Source organism: Lacerta agilis, chromosome 10 (assembly GCF_009819535.1).
Source record: "Lacerta agilis isolate rLacAgi1 chromosome 10, rLacAgi1.pri, whole genome shotgun sequence".
Classification (NCBI taxonomy): Eukaryota; Metazoa; Chordata; class Lepidosauria; order Squamata; family Lacertidae; genus Lacerta; species Lacerta agilis.
In genome coordinates, this window is record NC_046321.1 from 40,987,367 (window position 1) to 41,006,186 (window position 18,820).

The 18,820-nt window shown below is 45.4% G+C and overlaps 1 protein-coding gene and 1 pseudogene across 6 annotated transcripts in view; both read left to right on the forward strand.

Annotated features, from left to right (window-relative positions):
- The first annotated feature begins 3,171 nt into the window (after positions 1-3,171).
- KCNC2 (potassium voltage-gated channel subfamily C member 2) overlaps positions 3,172-18,820 on the forward strand; it is a 92,431-nt gene continuing 76,782 nt past the window's right edge. For 3 of the 6 annotated variants that reach the window (XM_033162302.1, XM_033162305.1, XM_033162304.1), the window contains exons 1-2: positions 3,174-4,097; positions 5,300-6,047. In XM_033162302.1, coding sequence (XP_033018193.1) covers positions 5,319-6,047 — 729 coding nt within the window. In that variant the 5' untranslated portion in view covers positions 3,174-4,097; positions 5,300-5,318. Of the gene's footprint in view, positions 4,098-4,286; positions 4,713-5,299; positions 6,048-18,820 lie in introns of those variants that run through there. The other 3 variants (XM_033162307.1, XM_033162306.1, XM_033162303.1) reach the window with 3 other exon arrangements.
- On the forward strand, positions 16,067-17,040 carry LOC117054015 (annotated as a pseudogene).

Consider the following 18,820-nt stretch of genomic DNA (forward strand, 5'->3'; position numbering starts at 1 on the left):
GTTTGTTATTGGTCTACAACATGTGGTTAGCCTGGACAGAGCTAAACCATAAACCCAGGTTCAGACATCACACCAAGCTATGGCTTCCTAGCTCAGCATGTTGCTGCAGTTGCGATCTCCCTGGCTGGTTATATGGATCACTATATCTCTGAAATGATTAAAGCTATTTGCAGTAGTAAATAAGTTGGTTTCATGTTTCCTTGAGAATAGCTTTTTTCTGTTTAGCCCAGTGCAAACAACAACAACAACAACAACAACAATCTGTTCCCCTTGCTTTTATGCTGTTTAAAAAATACAAATGCTTCAGATGTTGCAGATAGTTTTTAATGGATTCAGCAGCTGTGGCACAGACACTGGAAGGCATCGAGAAAGACGGACAATTACCAGCATTGATCACAAGGAGACCTAATACCCAAGGTATTCTTGAATCTTTGATGTTCTACTGCTGGAATGGGAAACTTGTGGCTATTGGCTTGATGACACACAGCTTGAACCACCATCCAACTCTGCAGGTGCTGCAGGCCCATTCTTGCTTACCAGATTGCAATTGATTCCTCTTATGCCCCATGTGTATATGTGAGGTAGAGAAAAGAGACGGTGGCACAGAGGATTAGCTAGGTAATGCTACAAACTGCCAGCTTTTGGATCTTAATCCTTCCACCATTGGCTGAGCCCCCTGGTTGACTTTTGTGATGTGTCAATGGCGTTCTATGCAGGGATGTTCTTTTTCCCTACCAGATGATCTTCAAATGTGTGAAACAGAGCTCAAGAAATAATGTGAAGTTCAGGCTGTGTAACATCTTAGGGCATGCCCGTGGTATTTGCACACATTGCCTTTTGACTTCTTTTCTACTAAACTATCATTCTCTTGCCTACATTCATTCCTTAGCATGTAGATTGTCCTGCAAAGAAAGATGGACTGAGTATGAATATACGCAAGAGTTAACCTGGTCAATATTGGTTTCATGTAGAAGTAGCTCACAGCATCTGCTAAAAACTTTTAGGAGCTGTTAGTCTCTGTATTTCAGTTTCCTTGCTACAAGAAATGTAGGCAGACATTACATCATCTCCCCCCCCCCCCCGTTATCTGTCAGTGGAGCTTCTCATGGTTTGTCTTGTTGTACTCCTTTGGTGACTCTTCAAGGATAGTTCAAGCTGATCACTGAGATTTCTTTTGTTTCTTGGTAAACAATGAGCATCTTCCCTATCCTGGCCATAATAAGCCAAAGATACTTTACCAGTAAAGTGTGGTTATAGTGTATAAGCATAATTGTGAAATTGCGTGTCAAGGCCCCAAGCCAGCCCCCCCATAAGAAATAAATTCACACTGACACAGAATTTTGGTTTAAGGTTAATGGGCAAAATTTAGGCCACAACTTTATTGATTACAGCAAATGTAAGTGGTATTGGCTTAGGCATTGGCAATAGACTATGTCTGACTCCTGCCCACCTTGCAGGGAGTCATGAAAGGGTAAACCACCCAAAGAGGGAGCCACATCAGGGGAACCCGCCTGCAGCTCTCCTCTGTGTTCCCAGAGGCCTGACATGGCCCTAGCCCCTCAAGTGGACTTCGGACAAGATCCAGGCCCCGGACTCCTTTAACGGAATACCCTTGGACATGGAGGGGCAGGCGATGGCTGACCTCCCCTCCCCCCATCAATAAGCCAATGCCTAATCACCACATGAGCCAAGCGCTTGCTGCCAATACCCTCACACCTGTAACCAACCTTTCAGACCTTTGATGATTCCTGCCAGCCATACATCATTTCCGCCATCAGACAAGTGAACACCATCCGTCCTATACAGGGCCGCATTACTGAAAACAATATCTGCATGGGGGATCAGCCTGCCACCCAGAGCAATCACCTTCCGTGCTGCAGCATGATCAACACTCTTCCTGGCTTTGTCCATAGTAGCTGGGCACACACTCCCGCGCCAAGCGCGCCTTGAAAGGAGCTGCGACCAAAAAATGGTTGTGGCAGGAAGGACCGTTGCAAGCTCCTCCAAGTCCCTTACGTAGTCTCCATATTTCAGTTTCCTTGCTACAAGAAATGTAGGCAGGCATTTCATCATTGATTCCCCCCCCCCCCCATTATCTGTCAGTGGAGTTTCTCATGGTTTGTCTTGTTGTACTCCTTTGTTTGGTGACTCTTCAAGGATAGTTCAAGCTGATCACTGAGATTCCTTTTGTTTCTTGGTAAACAATGAGCATCTTCCCTATCCTGGCCATAATAAACCAAAGATACTTTACCAGTAAGTGTGATTATAGTGTATAAGCATAATTGTGAATATTCTCATAAGGGAGATTTTCAAAAGACAAGGACCTGCAAGATCATAGAAATAAAACTATAGCTATATATTTCTAGGAGCAGATTGGTTGCACCCCAAAAGCTTAAAACTTTGTTACACAGATACAGGAGGTGTTTCTAATACTAGCAAATTGGGAGGAATAAAGATGCACAGAAATACAAAAACATGCAGATAAGCTGTAACCTGCAATGCAGTTATGGTCTTAGGTCTTGTTGAGGGCTAGCATTCTTTATAGATGTCAGGAATATGTGGCTGCTTCTCTTGGGATGTAGTCTGCCTACAATTGTATGTAGAGCAATCCAGTGAAAAATTACATTTGCTTTTGAAATCTTGTGTATGCACTTGTAACGGTGGCTTTAGAGATTTTCAGGCTTACTTGCACTGAGAAGGGACTTCAGATTCCCTACTTGATTCTGTCTGTTATTATCAAGTGATCTCTACCTCTTTTTACGCTGAATGAAAAATCACACCTCTTTGTTCTCCTTCAGCCTCCTTGGACCCTTAGGACAAAACATCATATTAGGTAATGCGGGGTTGGTCCTCTGCTTTCTGGATAGTGGCTCTTCCTGATGTCAGATGATCTAGGTGAGCTTTTCTACCACCAAAGAAAGGACTACAGGATCAGTAGGATGGGGGTGTGCAAGTGTATTTATGATTACACCTGGAAACAGTCTCATTACCCTTGAACAGAGTCATTTCTTTCCGTGGATCATGGTGACACAATGGCTACCTAATGGGAAGCAGAGCTAGTCCCTAGATCCTTCTATTCCAGACACTTTTCAATGTGTTGTGTTACACACACACACACACACACACCATTTTGTTCATGTTGAGCTCCCAAAGGTTGTGGTGAGGTTGTGAAGGAACATTCTGTGGAGATGGGATATAGTAGTGACACACACAGCAAACCTTAAAAATGCTCCTGTGAGTGCAGTGAATAAGGAGGCAGAACTAGAAACAGAGGTCCATAGACACTAAACAACAACGTTCAGCCACATCCTAGTGTCTTCCCCCTCATCCTTGCTGTTGACTGCCATTGCACTTCCTACATCCAGAATTCTTCTTCTAAAGCCTACTCCGTGTCATTTTCACCTGTAGCTAGGTGCCATCCTCACTGCTCCTGTCAGGTAAACAACTCTTCCCCAACCGGATGCTCTGTTTCCCCCGAAGTGAAATCAGCGTGTGAAAGGAGCGGAGGTGCATTCCTCAGAGATGGCTTTTGCGTCGCGTTTGGTCTGCTTTCAGCGATCGAAGCAATCGCGCAACCCGAGAAAACAAGGCTAATGGGGTCGCCTGCCACGTAATTGCTGGAGAATGGTGCTGAAGGGACAGCTCCCACCTCGCCTCTCTTGAAAGGCAGGGGAAGCCTTGGCAGCAGCGCTCCTTTCACCTTGGAGCTGGAGCGAGTGGAGAGGCGCTTGGATGGAGCAGCGGCGACTCCTTCAGACGTTTTGAGCCCACCCTGCCGAGGACACCCTCGCCTACTCCCCCCCCCCCATGTTTTTGTGATGCTTTTTTCTCCTCCGCGAAGCTAAAGCGTCTCCTCGAACTGGCACAATGACTGAAGAGAGGTTTCCTAGCAGCAGGTGGGGGCTGCTTCCCTTGCTTTCGGGGTTGGCAGTCAAGGGCGCTGGCATGGCCACCTGAAGATGGGAGGAGCGCCCCCCCCTTCCCCGCTACAACAAGTAGTTCTTCGTTTGACACCAACACAACCGAGTCTGGAGGCAGCTGCGAAGGAAAGAGCGTTTGCAATGTGAAGAGCAGCCTCCTTCTCTCGTGTCACCAAGGTATGGGGAAGGATGGCACGGGGAGGGGGACAACCATAGCAGCGCATTTCTGATTACATCTGCTTCTCGGTCCTTAAATTAACCTGCACGTATAATCTGGCGAGGATGAGGAACGTAGAAATCTGCTGCTAAGGTTACACGACAACAGATCCTATAGGGTGTGCCCGCTGCTGAATTTGGGAAGGGGGGAGGGTGCAAAGAGTGTTTGGTTATCACTAGTCAACCCCAGATGTCTCCTGTAGATTTCTCTCCTAATAGATAGAAGATGGACAAAGGGCACCTCGTTTTAATTCCTCATGTTTGTCCAGGCAACTTGGACGAAAGAATTCAGAGAGGAGGGATGAAGAGGGTTGACGAAGGTGACTACTGATTGCTAGCAAGGAGAAGCGGCTCTATTCCGGTGTGAGCCTTGGCTGTACTGGGGTGTTTGTGTGTGTGTGGAGGGAGGGGGCGCTTTGAGGCAGAGTCCGGATCATCTCAAGCGGAGGGAGGGCGAGGAGATGGAAGGATGAGGAAGAGCAGCCATCTGAAAGCAGGAGAGGCGAAGGCGGAAGGAGTGTGGGGCAAGGGGGCTGCTCCGGATTGTGCCCAGGAAAGAGCTGGAAGGAGCGCCAGGTTGGTTCCAGGGTCGTTGGCAGAGCAACTTTCCCCTTGAGCTGCGTTGTTTGCAACTGCTTGCGAGGAACTTAGACGGGAAACTTGAGGGTTGGTCCAAAGGGATGGGGCACGGGGTTGGGTTTTGTTAAGGAGAACTGCGGCTATTGGGAGTGGGGGAGGCAAACGCGGGACAAGGGAAACGGAGACAGCAACATGGGGAGGTCCCTCTGGTGACCTGGCTCTGGGTTCCAGCAGGAAACGGTGTAGGTTGTGAAGAGCGCCCTCTCTTGGATAAGACCAGCAGGGGGCTGTAGGCTCAGGACGTGTAGGCGACGCCTTGTTGTACGTCTGTTCTCGAAGGACTTCCCTCCCCCCTGAAGATGCAACTAGCTACCCTTCCCTTCCATGCAAGGTGCAACCTCTAGGAAGCTGCTACCTGCCATTCATATTTGGGGGCAATTATCACGTGGTGGTGACCGTGGCCCCTCCCCCACCCTTCCATGACAATCGACGTCTTCCTTTCCCCGGGCAGCCTAAAAATAGCCACCCGGTTCTGTTGCCTCTGGGCGCCTCTCTCCTCCTTCTTCTCCTTTTCTCTCCCGCAGTCATGTCTGAGCCACAGAGATGGGGAAGCTCGAGGACCACGAGAGGGTGATCCTCAACGTCGGGGGCACGAGGCACGAGACCTACCGGAGCACCCTCAAGACGCTGCCGGGCACCCGCCTGGCTCTGCTGGCCTGCGAGTCCCCCGGCGGCGGGGAAGAGCACCAGGCGCCGCCCCTGCCGGCTCCCCCGCCGCCCCTGCCCGCCCCCAACCCGGGACCTAACCCGGGAGGAGGCGGCGGCGGCGGCGCGGGAGGCCCCTTGGACGGCGCGGGCGGCAGTGCCTGGAGCCCGCGCAGCAATGGCGGTGGCGGCGCCGCCACGTGCTGCGAGTTCTTCTTCGACCGGCACCCGGGCGTCTTCGCCTACGTGCTCAACTACTACCGCACGGGCAAGCTGCACTGCCCCGCCGACGTGTGCGGGCCGCTCTTCGAGGAGGAGCTGGCCTTCTGGGGCATCGACGAGACCGACGTGGAGCCCTGCTGCTGGATGACGTACCGGCAGCACCGCGACGCCGAGGAGGCGCTCGACATCTTCGAGGCGCCCGACCTCATCACCGGAGAGCCGCCCGCCGAGCCTGACGACGACGAGCTGGCTGCCAAGCGACTGGGCATCGACGACGTGGGAGCCGCCGCCGCAGCTGCCGCCGCCCTCGGAGCCCCGCTCGACGTCAAGGGCGGCCGCTGGAAGAGACTCCAGCCGCGCATGTGGGCGCTCTTCGAGGACCCTTACTCTTCCCGCGCCGCCAGGGTAAGGAGAACGAGGCCGAGGCAGGGGGTGAGGTGGGGTGTGGGGAGGGGAGAGGAAGGTCCAACCTCTCTGCCCCCGGGTGCCACCCCCTAAAATCCCTTCACCCACCAACCCTTCGAAGGAGGCTGCTGTGAGAGGAAGGGGGTGACAGAAATCAGGGCAGTCCAAACCTGCAACCAGTGACCTGGGAGCAGGGTTGCCAACTTGAATAAAATATTGGGGGGGGGGGCAGGTAAGCCCCGCCCCGCATAATCAATCACATAATCAATCACAATTGCACCATTTGAATGGCAATGTTCATCAACTTTGGGGTGCCTCATCCCCTCATATATTTTAATGGGGGGTGGGCAAAGGGACCTTGGCCCCTAGGAGTTGGCTCCCCTTCCTACAAGTAACCTGGGGAGAGCTTCTTTCAGGGTAAACACGCATAGGATTGAATACTTGTTGTTGCTACTCCTTTTCTTGTAACTTTTTCATTATTATTCTTTAAAGAGCAGTTATGTGTAGATTGGTCCCATTGGGTTCTCACACATTCCCAGGTGTGTGTGAGACTGCCACCTTTCTTAACCACTTGAGATGCCTTATTGTTCCCATCCCACACATGGCATTAAGGAGGCTGAAATGAGGCGGGTCACAGGCCACAGGTAAGGGGCCTTCTCAAGCATGTGTTTTAGGTGAACTCCCTCGTATTGAGGGACGAAGAATTGGCCTGTGGAGAGCAATAATTGACATGAATAGATGGTCTTGCCATGGGCAGCGGCGTATTAGTATGGAGTGTTAGCATGCTAGTGGTGAATGGCATCAGTTGCCCTGTTAACACTATATGGAAAGGGCTGGTGAATGAATGCTTTATCCATAGAGTGTGTCACATCTTTCCCCACTCCTTTACTTATTGAAGGCCATGGGGCTCTGTCAGTACCACAAGATGTGAATCCAAGTCTTCCACATGGAAGCCCGGCTTATGGTTCACCAGCTGAATGGGCTTGATGGTGATCTTGGATGGAAGAATGTATTGTAGTAACTGTCAAAGCAGGAAGAGAGCCTAGAAGGCAGGTCTTCCACACAAACTGAGAGCACGCAGCAGCTACTGTCTCCAATACTAGCAGGCCTTAGCAGTCTCAAAGGGAGAGGCATGGAAACGAGGGTCAGTTCTCCCCAGTTTTCTGTTCGTATCTGTATATTTGTCATCTATAAGATGGTTTCCTGAATGGCTCTGATACACCTGTGAGAAAAGTTTAATCAGAATAGAGTTTCTATCCAACTTACTCATAAAAACTAATCTCGGTTGAATGTCGATAATTTCCAGCTTAATGCTAAATCTGCCTCCCCCCTATTGTGTGATTCTTTCTATTACACATGAGCACACTCTTGAAATGCCCATCTTAAAGATAGTACACCATTTAAGAGCAGCTGTATGGAAGCAACAGGATGCTATGTGCATGTCTGAAGTTTCCTTATGTTTCTGTGATTCAACAAGCCATATCAATGAAGCAGGACACTTTAGCTTACAGGGTTTGCTTGGGGAAAGTCTCCTGAAAAAGCATATTTCGGTACAGAGAGTCAGGGTTGCCTACATTGGTCTTGGCTTGGTCATTGTCTGCTGTATGGACCAGTGGAGCTCAAAGCAGAATGAAGTACACCAAACCACTGAACAGCAAGGACTGGAAATACTGAAACAGTGTTCTCAGTTCCCAAAACTAAGGCTGTCAGGGTGTGGACAAAGTGTGTGTGTGTGTGTGTGTGTGTGTGTACCTGTCAGTTCTTTGGGGTCCATCTAAAAAAATCTGTTTTGGATCTGGCCTTGTTTGAACGAATGTAGAATAAATGTCTGAGGTTACATTTGCATAGCTTCTCTGCAATACAAGTAGGCTTTCATTAGTTTTATTCAATGCTTGTGTAATTTTTTTTACTACATTTTTAACTGCAAAGTTATTTTACAGCTCATGTGTCTTAATTTGTCTGTTTTGTAGATGAGAAACTGAGGCTGATAGGTAGTGAAAAACAGTGGCACCTGTACAGAGCTGGAATTTTTACAGCAGGATACATGCTCAGCTGCTTAATGGCCTGATTCATCTGACACAGTCAAGCAAAGTATGGCTTATTGGGGCCATGGGGGCTCCTGAAGATGAGCTTGCAGCTGCTTTCCTCCTCCCTGGTCCCATTTTCTGTTGCACCACAGTGAGTTAACCCAAGGTTGGGCTTAGTGTGTCGTCTGAACTAGGAGGACTTGTGGTTAATTTCTCCTCAATAGCCATGCACTGTAACCAAGAAGCAGAAAGGACCAGGAGAGAGTCAAGCAGCTACAAGCTACTCTCCAGCAGCCAGCACCTTTATGTGTTCCCAGTACCATAGTGTGGCTTCCCGTGCTTTGTGAACAAGGCCATTGTCCATAACTTCCCTTGTCTGTATAAGGGCCAAAGTACATTTCCCAATTTTCAAAAACACATTTGTTAAACCAAAAGCAGCCCATTTTAGTGGGCAAACAGCAGGGGGTGAAAGAAGAGCTACTTAACCCTTTCTCTTCAGGCTGTTTTCCCACTCATAATTTCTACTCAAAATCTACCCAAAATGGATGTTTCTCCATCCATGCTGCTCTTCCTTCTGTGGAGGAAAATGATATTTTATATATCCTTGTCCACATGTACAAGGAGGATTTAGTGGGTGGTATTCAATTAAGTTTTACTCAAGAGTTAGTCTACAGAAATTAATGGACCTAACCTAGCCATGTTTTGTTTTTTTATTAAACTTAGTTGAATACCACCCAGTATAATCACACAGTGTAGTGTATATATAGAGTATAACAAACATATTTCTGTTAAAGAATAGATGCTTGGACATCTTTGTCTAGTGGGGAATGCATATGTTGTTATTTGATGATGTGAGCAGTACAGGTATCTGTAACACAGTCAGACTGCTTGTCTTTCGATCATGGCCAAAGAAGAATAGGAATGCGTGCAGCCCTTGAGACCGAGACTATATATGTTGACTTGTTCTTCACTTGATCAGCATGTATCTTTGAAATCATGCTCTTCATCCTGCTGTATGGTTGTTTGCTTGAATGTTAACTCAGTTTATAGTACCTCATATTGAAATGCAGGGTTTGTCCATTTATACTGCATTGAACTGTGTATTGAAAAGTTTATTCTCCATCTTTAAAATGATGTGGTGGCATAAAGGAATGGGTAGCATTGGATTTGGGCTGCTGAGATGAAGGTTGTAATATCTCCGCAGACACAAAGTTCTGTGGGTGACCTTGCTGCAGTCTCTTTGCCTGACCTTTCTCAGAGGGTTGTTGCAATAGTAGAAAGTGTATATGGAGGAGAGACATGATACACTTATCTGATATTTATCACATTTCTTTTTGTATTGCATTACTATGTTATCGATAGTTACCTGCAGCACCAAGCAAGGAAAAGTCAGAGTATTAAAAAAATTCAGAGAACTGTTAGAAATAAGAATTGTGAAGGACTTTTCACGTTAAGGTCCCATTCCATAAACCAGATTTAGGTTAAAAGTCCTGTACCTCTTACCTGAAAGGAAACCCTGTTGAACACAGTGTGACTTATTTCTGAGTAAACATGTGTAGCAACACTGCTTTTCTTATGGTGCTTTCCAGATGTTGTTGGAATACAACTCCCATAATCTGTGACCATTGGCCATGCTGGCTGAGTCTGGTTAGAACTGGAATCCAACAACATTTGGAGAGTATTGCTTTTGTACTGGGTATTGCCCGCATTGTAAGCTGTGAAATGCATCCATAGTGGGATTGATGTAAATGAAATTTCAGGCTGAAATGTTTCTTACTCTTTCTTTCTTAGGGCCCCACTCCCAATGGCAATTTTCTCACTAACACATTTTCAGGAGAAAAGCTCAAGTACTTTATGAGGAGGTTCTTATCCTGAGATGGTTGTCCTAAAGAGCTGTCAGTATGGTGCTTGGCAGTATGAGAAGTCTAGAAGTATGAGAAAGTAGGTTAGTGGAGTAAACTCAGAACTGCATACTGTGTTACACAATCTGTGTTGTTTTAGTCCATGGATAACCTGATAGAATTATCTAAAGTCTTTTAGCATTTCATCATTGCTGGTTTTTCACATGGCTTCAGTTACTGCCTCCTCACCTGTAGGTTTACTGGGTAGGAAGCATAACAACAACAACAACAACAACAACAACAACAACAACAACAACAAATAGTCCTTTTGTTATAATACATAATGTTTCCAAAGAGCAATATATGCAGGCAGCTGGACTGCAAATGGATCAGCTGTTTGAATGGATGTTGGTGAATTGTGGGCAGTTGCTACAGGAAGATAAAAGCAGCAGCAAAATGACAGCACAAAGTCCCAGTGCTGCGTTTGGCTTACAGTAGCCTTTTAGGGGCATCCTATAAAGATGATTATGGGCCTACAGTGACATAACATTGTGTGTGGGGGGGCACGGGGTGGTTGTCCCAGGCACAAAATTGTTAGGGACACAAAATTTCCACACTTAGTGGTGCCTCAGCACAGCTACACACTTCTGTTGCTAGGCTTGGTTGAAAATGGTTTATCCATGTGAACCAGGAAGTGATCTCTCCAGACAACAGAACAACTCTTCTTTGCCTATCATTGCGGTTGTGATTTCCTGGGTGACACTGACGCCATTAGGCAGTTGAATGCACATGCGTACTCTGTCTGTTTCCCTCCTACCCCTACCTCCATGTGGTCCTGGGGCTCTGGCAACCCACACTATGTGACTGTGTGCCTAGAAATAATTAAAAGAGAACTGCTGTTGAAAGCAGGACTTTCAGAATCACTTCCTCCTATGGCAGCAAGCACAATACTACTGGTTTCATCTGGCCAGGACATAGTTGGTTGCATTGGTAACACCCACACACCTCTTAAGTTTTTTTTAAAAAGCAGACCCCTCAGCATATTACTATTCAGTTACAGTGGTACCTCGGGTTAAGAACATAATTCGTTCCGGAGGTCCATTCTTAACCTGAAACTGTTCTTAACCTGAAGCACCACTTCAGCTAGTGGGACCTCCCACTGGCGCTGCACCGCCAGAGCACAATTTCTGTTCTTATCCTGAAGCAAAGTTCTTAACCTGAAGCGTTATTTCTGGGTTAGCAGAGAGTATGTAACCTGAAGCGTATGTAACCTGAGGTACCACTGTACTTTATTTCACCTGTACAAGAAGCATGATCCACTTTCTTGCACCATGAGTACAGCGCCCATGCTCAGAATACTTGACAGGACTCAATAGGACCAAGTTACCCTCCCACCACTACTTATGCTCACAATTGCAACAGGATGTTAGGCTGAGTAGGAGATACATATGTGCCTCTTGCATTCCCATCTGGCCATCTCTCTCTGTGCCTTGTAAATGCTCCAGCTGCATGAGGCTATGGACAGCACACACAGACCTCCCTTTCCCTCTAGCATCCTGTTGTGTGACCTCTATGTTTACCTGTCTGCACACATGGATGAATGGATGGAAATAAATCAGGCTATGTTGACTACTGGGATGCAGAGCCCTCAGTGTGAGTGCCTTGTGCTCAGTGTGTCCTCAGCTATTGATGATACATATGTCTTCTATCAGGAACTTATTACTAAACTGCCTCCAGTAAATAAATATGGAGAACCACTTTGTCATTATGGTAAGAGAAACCGGCTCTACTTATTTAGAAAACAATATATTAGCATAAGCTATCAAGTTCCAGCCATGCTATTTGAAAATAATGGCTCTTTAGGGACAGTTTGCTACATGAAAGAGAAGTGAAAAGGTTTTTGATTAAACGTCAAGCATGGCAATAAAGCTCTTTTGCTGACATTTCTATTCTGTTTTATCCATTTTCCAAAGGTGGTATGAATCATTGTGAGAAGACTGTAATAGTTGCCTTTTGGAACAACCCTGCAGTAGTGTGAGAGGATGGCAGTTGGAGGACTGGCTGACACCTGTTGCTTAATAAGTTTAGAAATGCAAGAAAAATGGAGTCAGTCAGCCTAATATTTTGATGGTAACTGTGTGAAAAAGATATGTGAAAAAGGTAACGTAAGAGATACTTCAGCCCCCCCCCCCCCCCCGCCCAGCATCTGCAATTCTCCCTTCTAGAGCAGCACTGTCTAGTCCTCCTCTTGTTTCCATGGAAACAGGTCAGCTTCTGGCTTCTTCTTCTTTTTTAATTGAAAACAGCATCCCTCTGCCATTTGTTTAAACATTTCCGCATTGTTCTGACATAAACATCACATGGATGATGTGTGCTGTCATTTCAGATGATGGTTGCATGTGAATGCATGTACATATGTTCACATTCTGCTGTGGTGGAGTAACCCAGAGAACACCTTCAAAGTCACAATTAAGTCATAATCTGCATTAGTGTAGCTGGGAGCGGAAGTTGGCTCTAAATTGTAATGCTCACATATGCAGCTACTGATAAATAAAGTGTGGGCTTCCTTTTCGTTTGGAAAGCTTTACCGACAACATTATGTTCTGCCTTTTTTAAATATTTCAACACTGTTTATACTTTCACTGTTCATCTTTCAACACTTGTTTATACTTAAATATTTTTTAATTTTTTTAAAAAAAATAAGAAAGCATAGCTGGGAATGGGGTCTCTGAAATGGATGGCTACAAAGATAGCTTGGAGAAATTCCAGTCTGTTGCCAAAGATCTTAATATTGCACTGACTTGGAATATTGGGATACATACAGCAAAGAGGAGATGATGTGGGGTGGCTGGAAAAATTCCACCTGCTTCATTGCTCAGGTGTGTAGAGGGGTAATTCTGGGACCTAGAATTCTGAATATTTCCCCAGCTTTTATAACCAGCATATTGAAAGCTATGTTTAGATAGTAAGCTGCCATTCTCAGGTTTATCAACAATGTAGAATAGAATACTTCTATGGTGAAGGAAATCAGCCCTGAGTGCTCACTGGAAGGGCAGATCCTGAAGTTGAGGCTCCAATAGATAGATAGATATTTATTATTATGGCCATTGGCCCATCACGATTGAGGCTCCAATACTTTGGCCACCTCATGAGAAGAGAAGACTCCCTGGAAAAGACCCTGATGTTGGGAAAGATGGAGGGCACAAGGAGAAGGGGACGACAGAGGACGAGATGGTTGGACAGTGTTCTCGAAGCTACTAACATGAGTTTGACCAAACTGTGGGAGGCAGTGGAAGACTGGAATGCCTGGCGTGCTCTGGTCCATGGGGCCATGAAGAGTCGGAAACGACTAAATGACTAAACAACAACAACAACAATGGTGAAGCTATTTCTTTCTTGTTTTGGTGAGCTACTTTTGACAAAAGCTATAGTCATGTAAAATTAAAAAAAACACATGATTGTACATTCTGTGTGGTAGCCAGATTCTCAACCTAGACACTGTTTCTGCATGTTTTCCCCTTTTCTGTCTGAAGTGCTCGACAGTATCTCTCTGCATTTAGTTTTCAGATTGACAGGTTAATTCACTGCCTTGTCTTTTCACTGACACAAACTTCTGCATGCTCTTAACAGGGATTCCTCTCCAATCATATAAGTCTACTGCTTAGTTTTTGGGAAATGATTCTGGAAACTATGGGCATGTTATAATTACTTCCTTACCTACAATTTGTTCCCAGGGCTAGCCAGGAGTGGGAACTCCTCTTTAAACCAGTGCTGCTACTGGCCGTGTCTAGAGTGGAGTCACCTCAACTTCTTTATAAGATAGACTTGCCCACCAAGAGATACCTATGATGTTCTCTGAGGAAAGCTGCCCTGAGAGAACCATTTTCCAGTTGGAAGGTGGACATGCCAGATGAGGTGAATGGCCAAATCCACAATTTTATGAGTGGAACACATGCAAGTGGCTTTGGCTGAAGGGGGTGCCTTTTAGCCAGCACTTCTGTTTAAAAAGATACTACCGGTACTTTTTATAAGCTTGGGCACATATGTGTGGTTACGATTCCTTTCACTCCCATGTCTTGTTGAGATCAGGCAATGTAGGGTTTCTGCTGACTACACATATGCATTGAGGAGAACTTAAAGCTACATAATTTTCAACATGGTGTACTATGTCAGGATTTGTCCTACACACAAGTAGGACCTTGGCAGAGACACATGCCTGACTGGCATGTTCCCTCCCTCCTTGGCTATCGTTCGGGAGCTTCATAAGCATTCCTCAGCCCGAACACCATAGCGACTGATGCCAAGAAACATCAGCACACTTAGGGATCCGCAGAGTGTTTGCGCAGTTGCGTAACACACCTCAGCAACTCCGCATGTAGGCTAATCTACTTTATTTACACATAAACATACATGGAGCTCTGAAACATGGCTCCCTCTCTATCATCAGACAGCAAAGAGAAAGAACAAAGGACAATAGTCCCATTTCAGGAACACAGTAAGACAAACATCCTGTCTACGTAACACCCCGTTCCTGTGGAATCAAAACATACACCGTCATGTGAAAGACAACAATCCCATGACTGCACACAGGGAATGAATCTCCAACACCTGAATCTCAACATTTTTTTAAAAAACAACAACAACTAAGCATCTGGGAGTCAGGGGTGGAAGGGAAGGAAGAATATTGGATTAAGATAAGTAGCCTAGGGGGAGAAGGTGTGTCATCTTCACCTCTTTGCTCTTTCCCCAGATGACATTCCCGTACCTCAAGTTTCTATTAGGTGCGGCGGGGCGGGGGGAAGGGGAGAGAGAGAGATATGAGGACAGTATTGGTACCTATCTGTTTTCTCCAGCGGGACAAATAGCAGCTTCATGGGAAACTGCCTTTTACTAGATCAGGCTATTTATCCATCTAGCCAGGTATTGCCTGCTTTGAGTGCCAGTGAATGGAATCTGGGACCTCCTGTGTGCTCTGCCAATGTGCTCTGCTATCATTCTCCCACTGCGATCCCCAAAAATCCATGCTGGGTTTCCTTCCAACCCCCTGGAGCAGTTTTGGGCACTGTGTGGGTGGGTGCACAGGGAAAGGAGAGGGTGAAAAAGTATGTTGTGCAAGTGGAAGTCATGCTGCTTGTGAATTCTGCTCAACATTTCAAAATGCTACATGCCTTTTTGCTCAAATACAAATACAGCAGAGGACAGGATCTGACTATTAACCTCATTTTGTTACTTAATGAACACTAATTGCAAGATGAGCCAATTTGTAAGCCATTTAAGCAACAAATATCAAAGGATGCATAACATGATGACCACACACTCAACTATTTAGTCTGCTCCAGCTGTCACAACAAACCAAGGACATGCTGCATCAAACCTTGAGCTTGCATTTTTACCCTCTCCCCTTTTCTCCTTCTTTCTGCATGAGGCGAGAAAGTTTAGAAGACCTGGCTAGGCAATCAGGATGTTGTGGGAGAAGATGGTCCTTTAAATATCATGTTCCTCTTTGACCATTTGAACTGGGTTTGGAAACAGGCAGGAAAGTCAGTGAAGATGCTGTAATACTGGACTCGCATGTGGATGCACGAGTCAAAATTCTTGCTGAGGCACTGCGTACCAGCTTGTGGCAGCCCAATGTAGAGCATACTGTACTATTCAAATCAGAATGTTTATCAGGCATGTTTAGTGTCCTTCACCAGGAAAAGGTTCAGCTGGTGCATACAAAAGTGTCCCTAGTGACAACCACCATTGGAAGATCCAGGAACAAAGCTGGATCGATCAGTAAACGCAGGATGCAACCCTGCCTGGTACTTCAAGGGAGGACTACACATCTGCTGGAAACAGGTTGTATGATGAGTCCAGCCCATTCAAGGATCTGAAGTATTTTGTTGGTTCCATATTAAATGGAATTCCATGGAAGTCATGCTCCCTTGATTTCATGTTGTTTTTGATTCTTGGTCTTGGTTTTAATTCTCCTACAACCCCTCTTGTAGATCTTCAGGTGACATGCCTCAGGTTTTGAGAACCTTCTCTGTTAAGCAGAAATGTTAATCAGCCCCTTCGGTGAGGAGGGGCTGTGGTGGCTTGCCAGAGTGGTGGGGATGCCATCTGGTATGGCCAACAGATTGGGGCTTGTTGCTGCACGTGCCAAGAGATGAAAGGCAGACAAGAGGAAGAGGAGTCACTCACTTCTGCTGCCGCCGCCACCCCTTCCTCTCTGTTCAAGCTACTTTCTGCCCTCTTCTTTGTAATCTGCTCTTTCTTCATCATTCTGGTAAACAAGGTGGGGCTGATTGATTACAGATTCCCATCTCCAGTGCATCTTGGAGCAGGACAGCACTATTCTAATGTAAAAAAATAAAAGAATAAAATCATTCACTTCCCTGATTTTGGTAAGGTTACCCCCATGAAACTGTTTCTACTTCCTCTGATTTATGTTGGAAATCACTTAAGTGGATTATCAAGCACAAGCAAGGATAAGTTTGCCAATATTTACAGTCCTTAGGAAGTTTATCATTCCTTTTACATTACTGCTGGAAGTCATTATTCTTGGGAAGCACTATCCTTTGAGCATTCTAATTAGCCTGTTTGCAATCATCCTTGGGGCTTTCAAAGCAGCAGGATCATATCTAGCTTTCAGCATGGAAGGCTATGCGTCTGTTGCTGAACAGTGTCTTCACAACAGCAAACAATGTTTACACAAAACAAAAACTGACCCAAAGGAGTTGGGAAAATATGGAGTCATTTTTTAATATCGCCTGCCTTACGGTTATTGCTACAGTTCTCATAAGCTTCTTCACGGGTGACCATTAAGGCCACTGATTTCAAGCAATGGACAAATGTTTGATTTATCTTTCAGTTTCTTCTTTCCTGTTTTCTGGGGTTTCCTCTGATGTATTCTACAGTCCTCTGCAGCCATTATAATTCTGCCCTCACAACCATGGTGGTCGGTGCTATAAAGAATGTGTCCACCACGTTGTAATGCTAATTGGCGAAGGGTATCTCTTTTCCATGCTGAAATTCATAGGGCTCCATATCTGCATGGCAGAAGGGCTAAGATACTCATTTCTAACAAACTGCTGTCCTAAGAGCTCCACAGATGAAGAAAAAGCAGATGCTAAGAGCTAGCAGAAGCAAAAGGCAAGGGAAGCTGTAAGGATGTGGGCGCCTGCAGAAGTTCAACACACACATGCAAAATTGGCTGTGGAGTGGAAGTTCTTCCTCACCTCACATTACAGTCCATGTTACAGGTGGGTAGCCGTGTTGGTCTGCCATAGTCAAAACAAAATCGAAAATTCTTTCTAGTAGCACCTTAGAGACCAACTGAGTTTGTTCCTGGTATGAGCTTTCGTGTGCATGCACACTTCTTCAGATACACTGAAACAGAAGTCACCAGATCCTTAAATATAGTGGGGGAGTGGGGAGGGGTATTACTCAGAAGGGTGGTGGGAATGGGTGATAGGCTGATAAGTGTGGAAAACCTGTTGATGACTCTAAACGGCTGCAATTAGTCTTGCAGGGAAAGGCAAGGGGTGAGATGGCTAAAGATAGCTTTGTTATGTATAATGAGATAAGAATCCAATGTCTTTGTTCAAACCAGGTTTCTCCATGGTTTTAAGTTTGGTGATTAGTTGCAATTCAGCCACTTCTCTTTCCAGTCTATTTCTGAAATTTCTTTGTATTAAGACAGCTACTTTGAGATCTTTTATAGAATGTCCTGGGAGTCCATGTGAGCCAAGTTATGATCTTAGACAGCTGGGAACAGTTGTCTTCAGGCATGTTCGATTATTTATGTAGCCAGACTAATCACAGTCGATGGATGGATGGATGGCAGGGCTTGGGTATTTCTTTGTTCCTTCCACTGAAAACCTTTGCACTTGGTCAAATCCAGGGGTCCTTGCTCAATGTTTTTGCTATCAAGGGCATTGATTCGCCATCTCCCTCAGAATGCCTATGGTTGTGGGCTCCTGGGTAGATTCAGATGAACAGTTTAAAACTCATTGGCAGTGACAACTACAGTGAATAAGCATCTCCAGACTTGTCTAAGGAGGGGTGGGGTTGGGAAGAAGCTGACCATTTTACTATGCAGACTTTGTACATATTTCTCTCATGTTTGTACAATATGCTGCACAGCTATCTGCCCAATATTTCTTTTCCCTGAGCAGCATGGAAAGCAGCTGGCACATCTAGCTGCCAATATATATATATATTCTCCTTAAATTGGGCAGAAGCAGGTAGTCTGAAATAGTTGCCTGAACCAGCACAATAATATCTCTGTCCGAGATCAAACTTGGTGATTGCCACAGAAACACTCACTTTTGTTGCTTGGTTTGCTTTGGTTTTTGTCAAGCATTTTAAGGATAGGATTCATATGAAATGATGTGCCGAGTAAAAATATAATTGAAAGAGTCAGTTACTTCTAGAATTCTAATAATAAATAATAACACTCTGACTTGTTTTTGTGTATAAGGCAGATATTACATGCATTAAACTGCTGTCATTTGAATTGGGGGAAAAACATATAGCTTTTCATTATGATTCATTGCTTTTTCTACCACTTCTGCAAAACCTAGTACTGTATACCAGAAGTGAAAATGTGTTTTTTAAAATTTATCATACCTTCCTGCCTTTCCTCCAAGTAGTTGAAATGAAGCATACATGGTTCTACAAAAACAGTATGTATGTCATTCACATCTTTCCTTTTGAATGTACGCTAATAATCAAGTTGACTGTAATTATAACAATGGTGGGGGTGGGGTGGTTTCAGCTCTCTAGAAATTATCCTTATTTTTCTGCTGTTGTGAATACTTCCAGTTTGTGTGTACAGTGGACCCCCAACCTACGTGAAGGTTCAGTTCTGGGGGTCCACGCACAAAGCAAAATCAAGTAAAACCAGGAAACCTTTGGA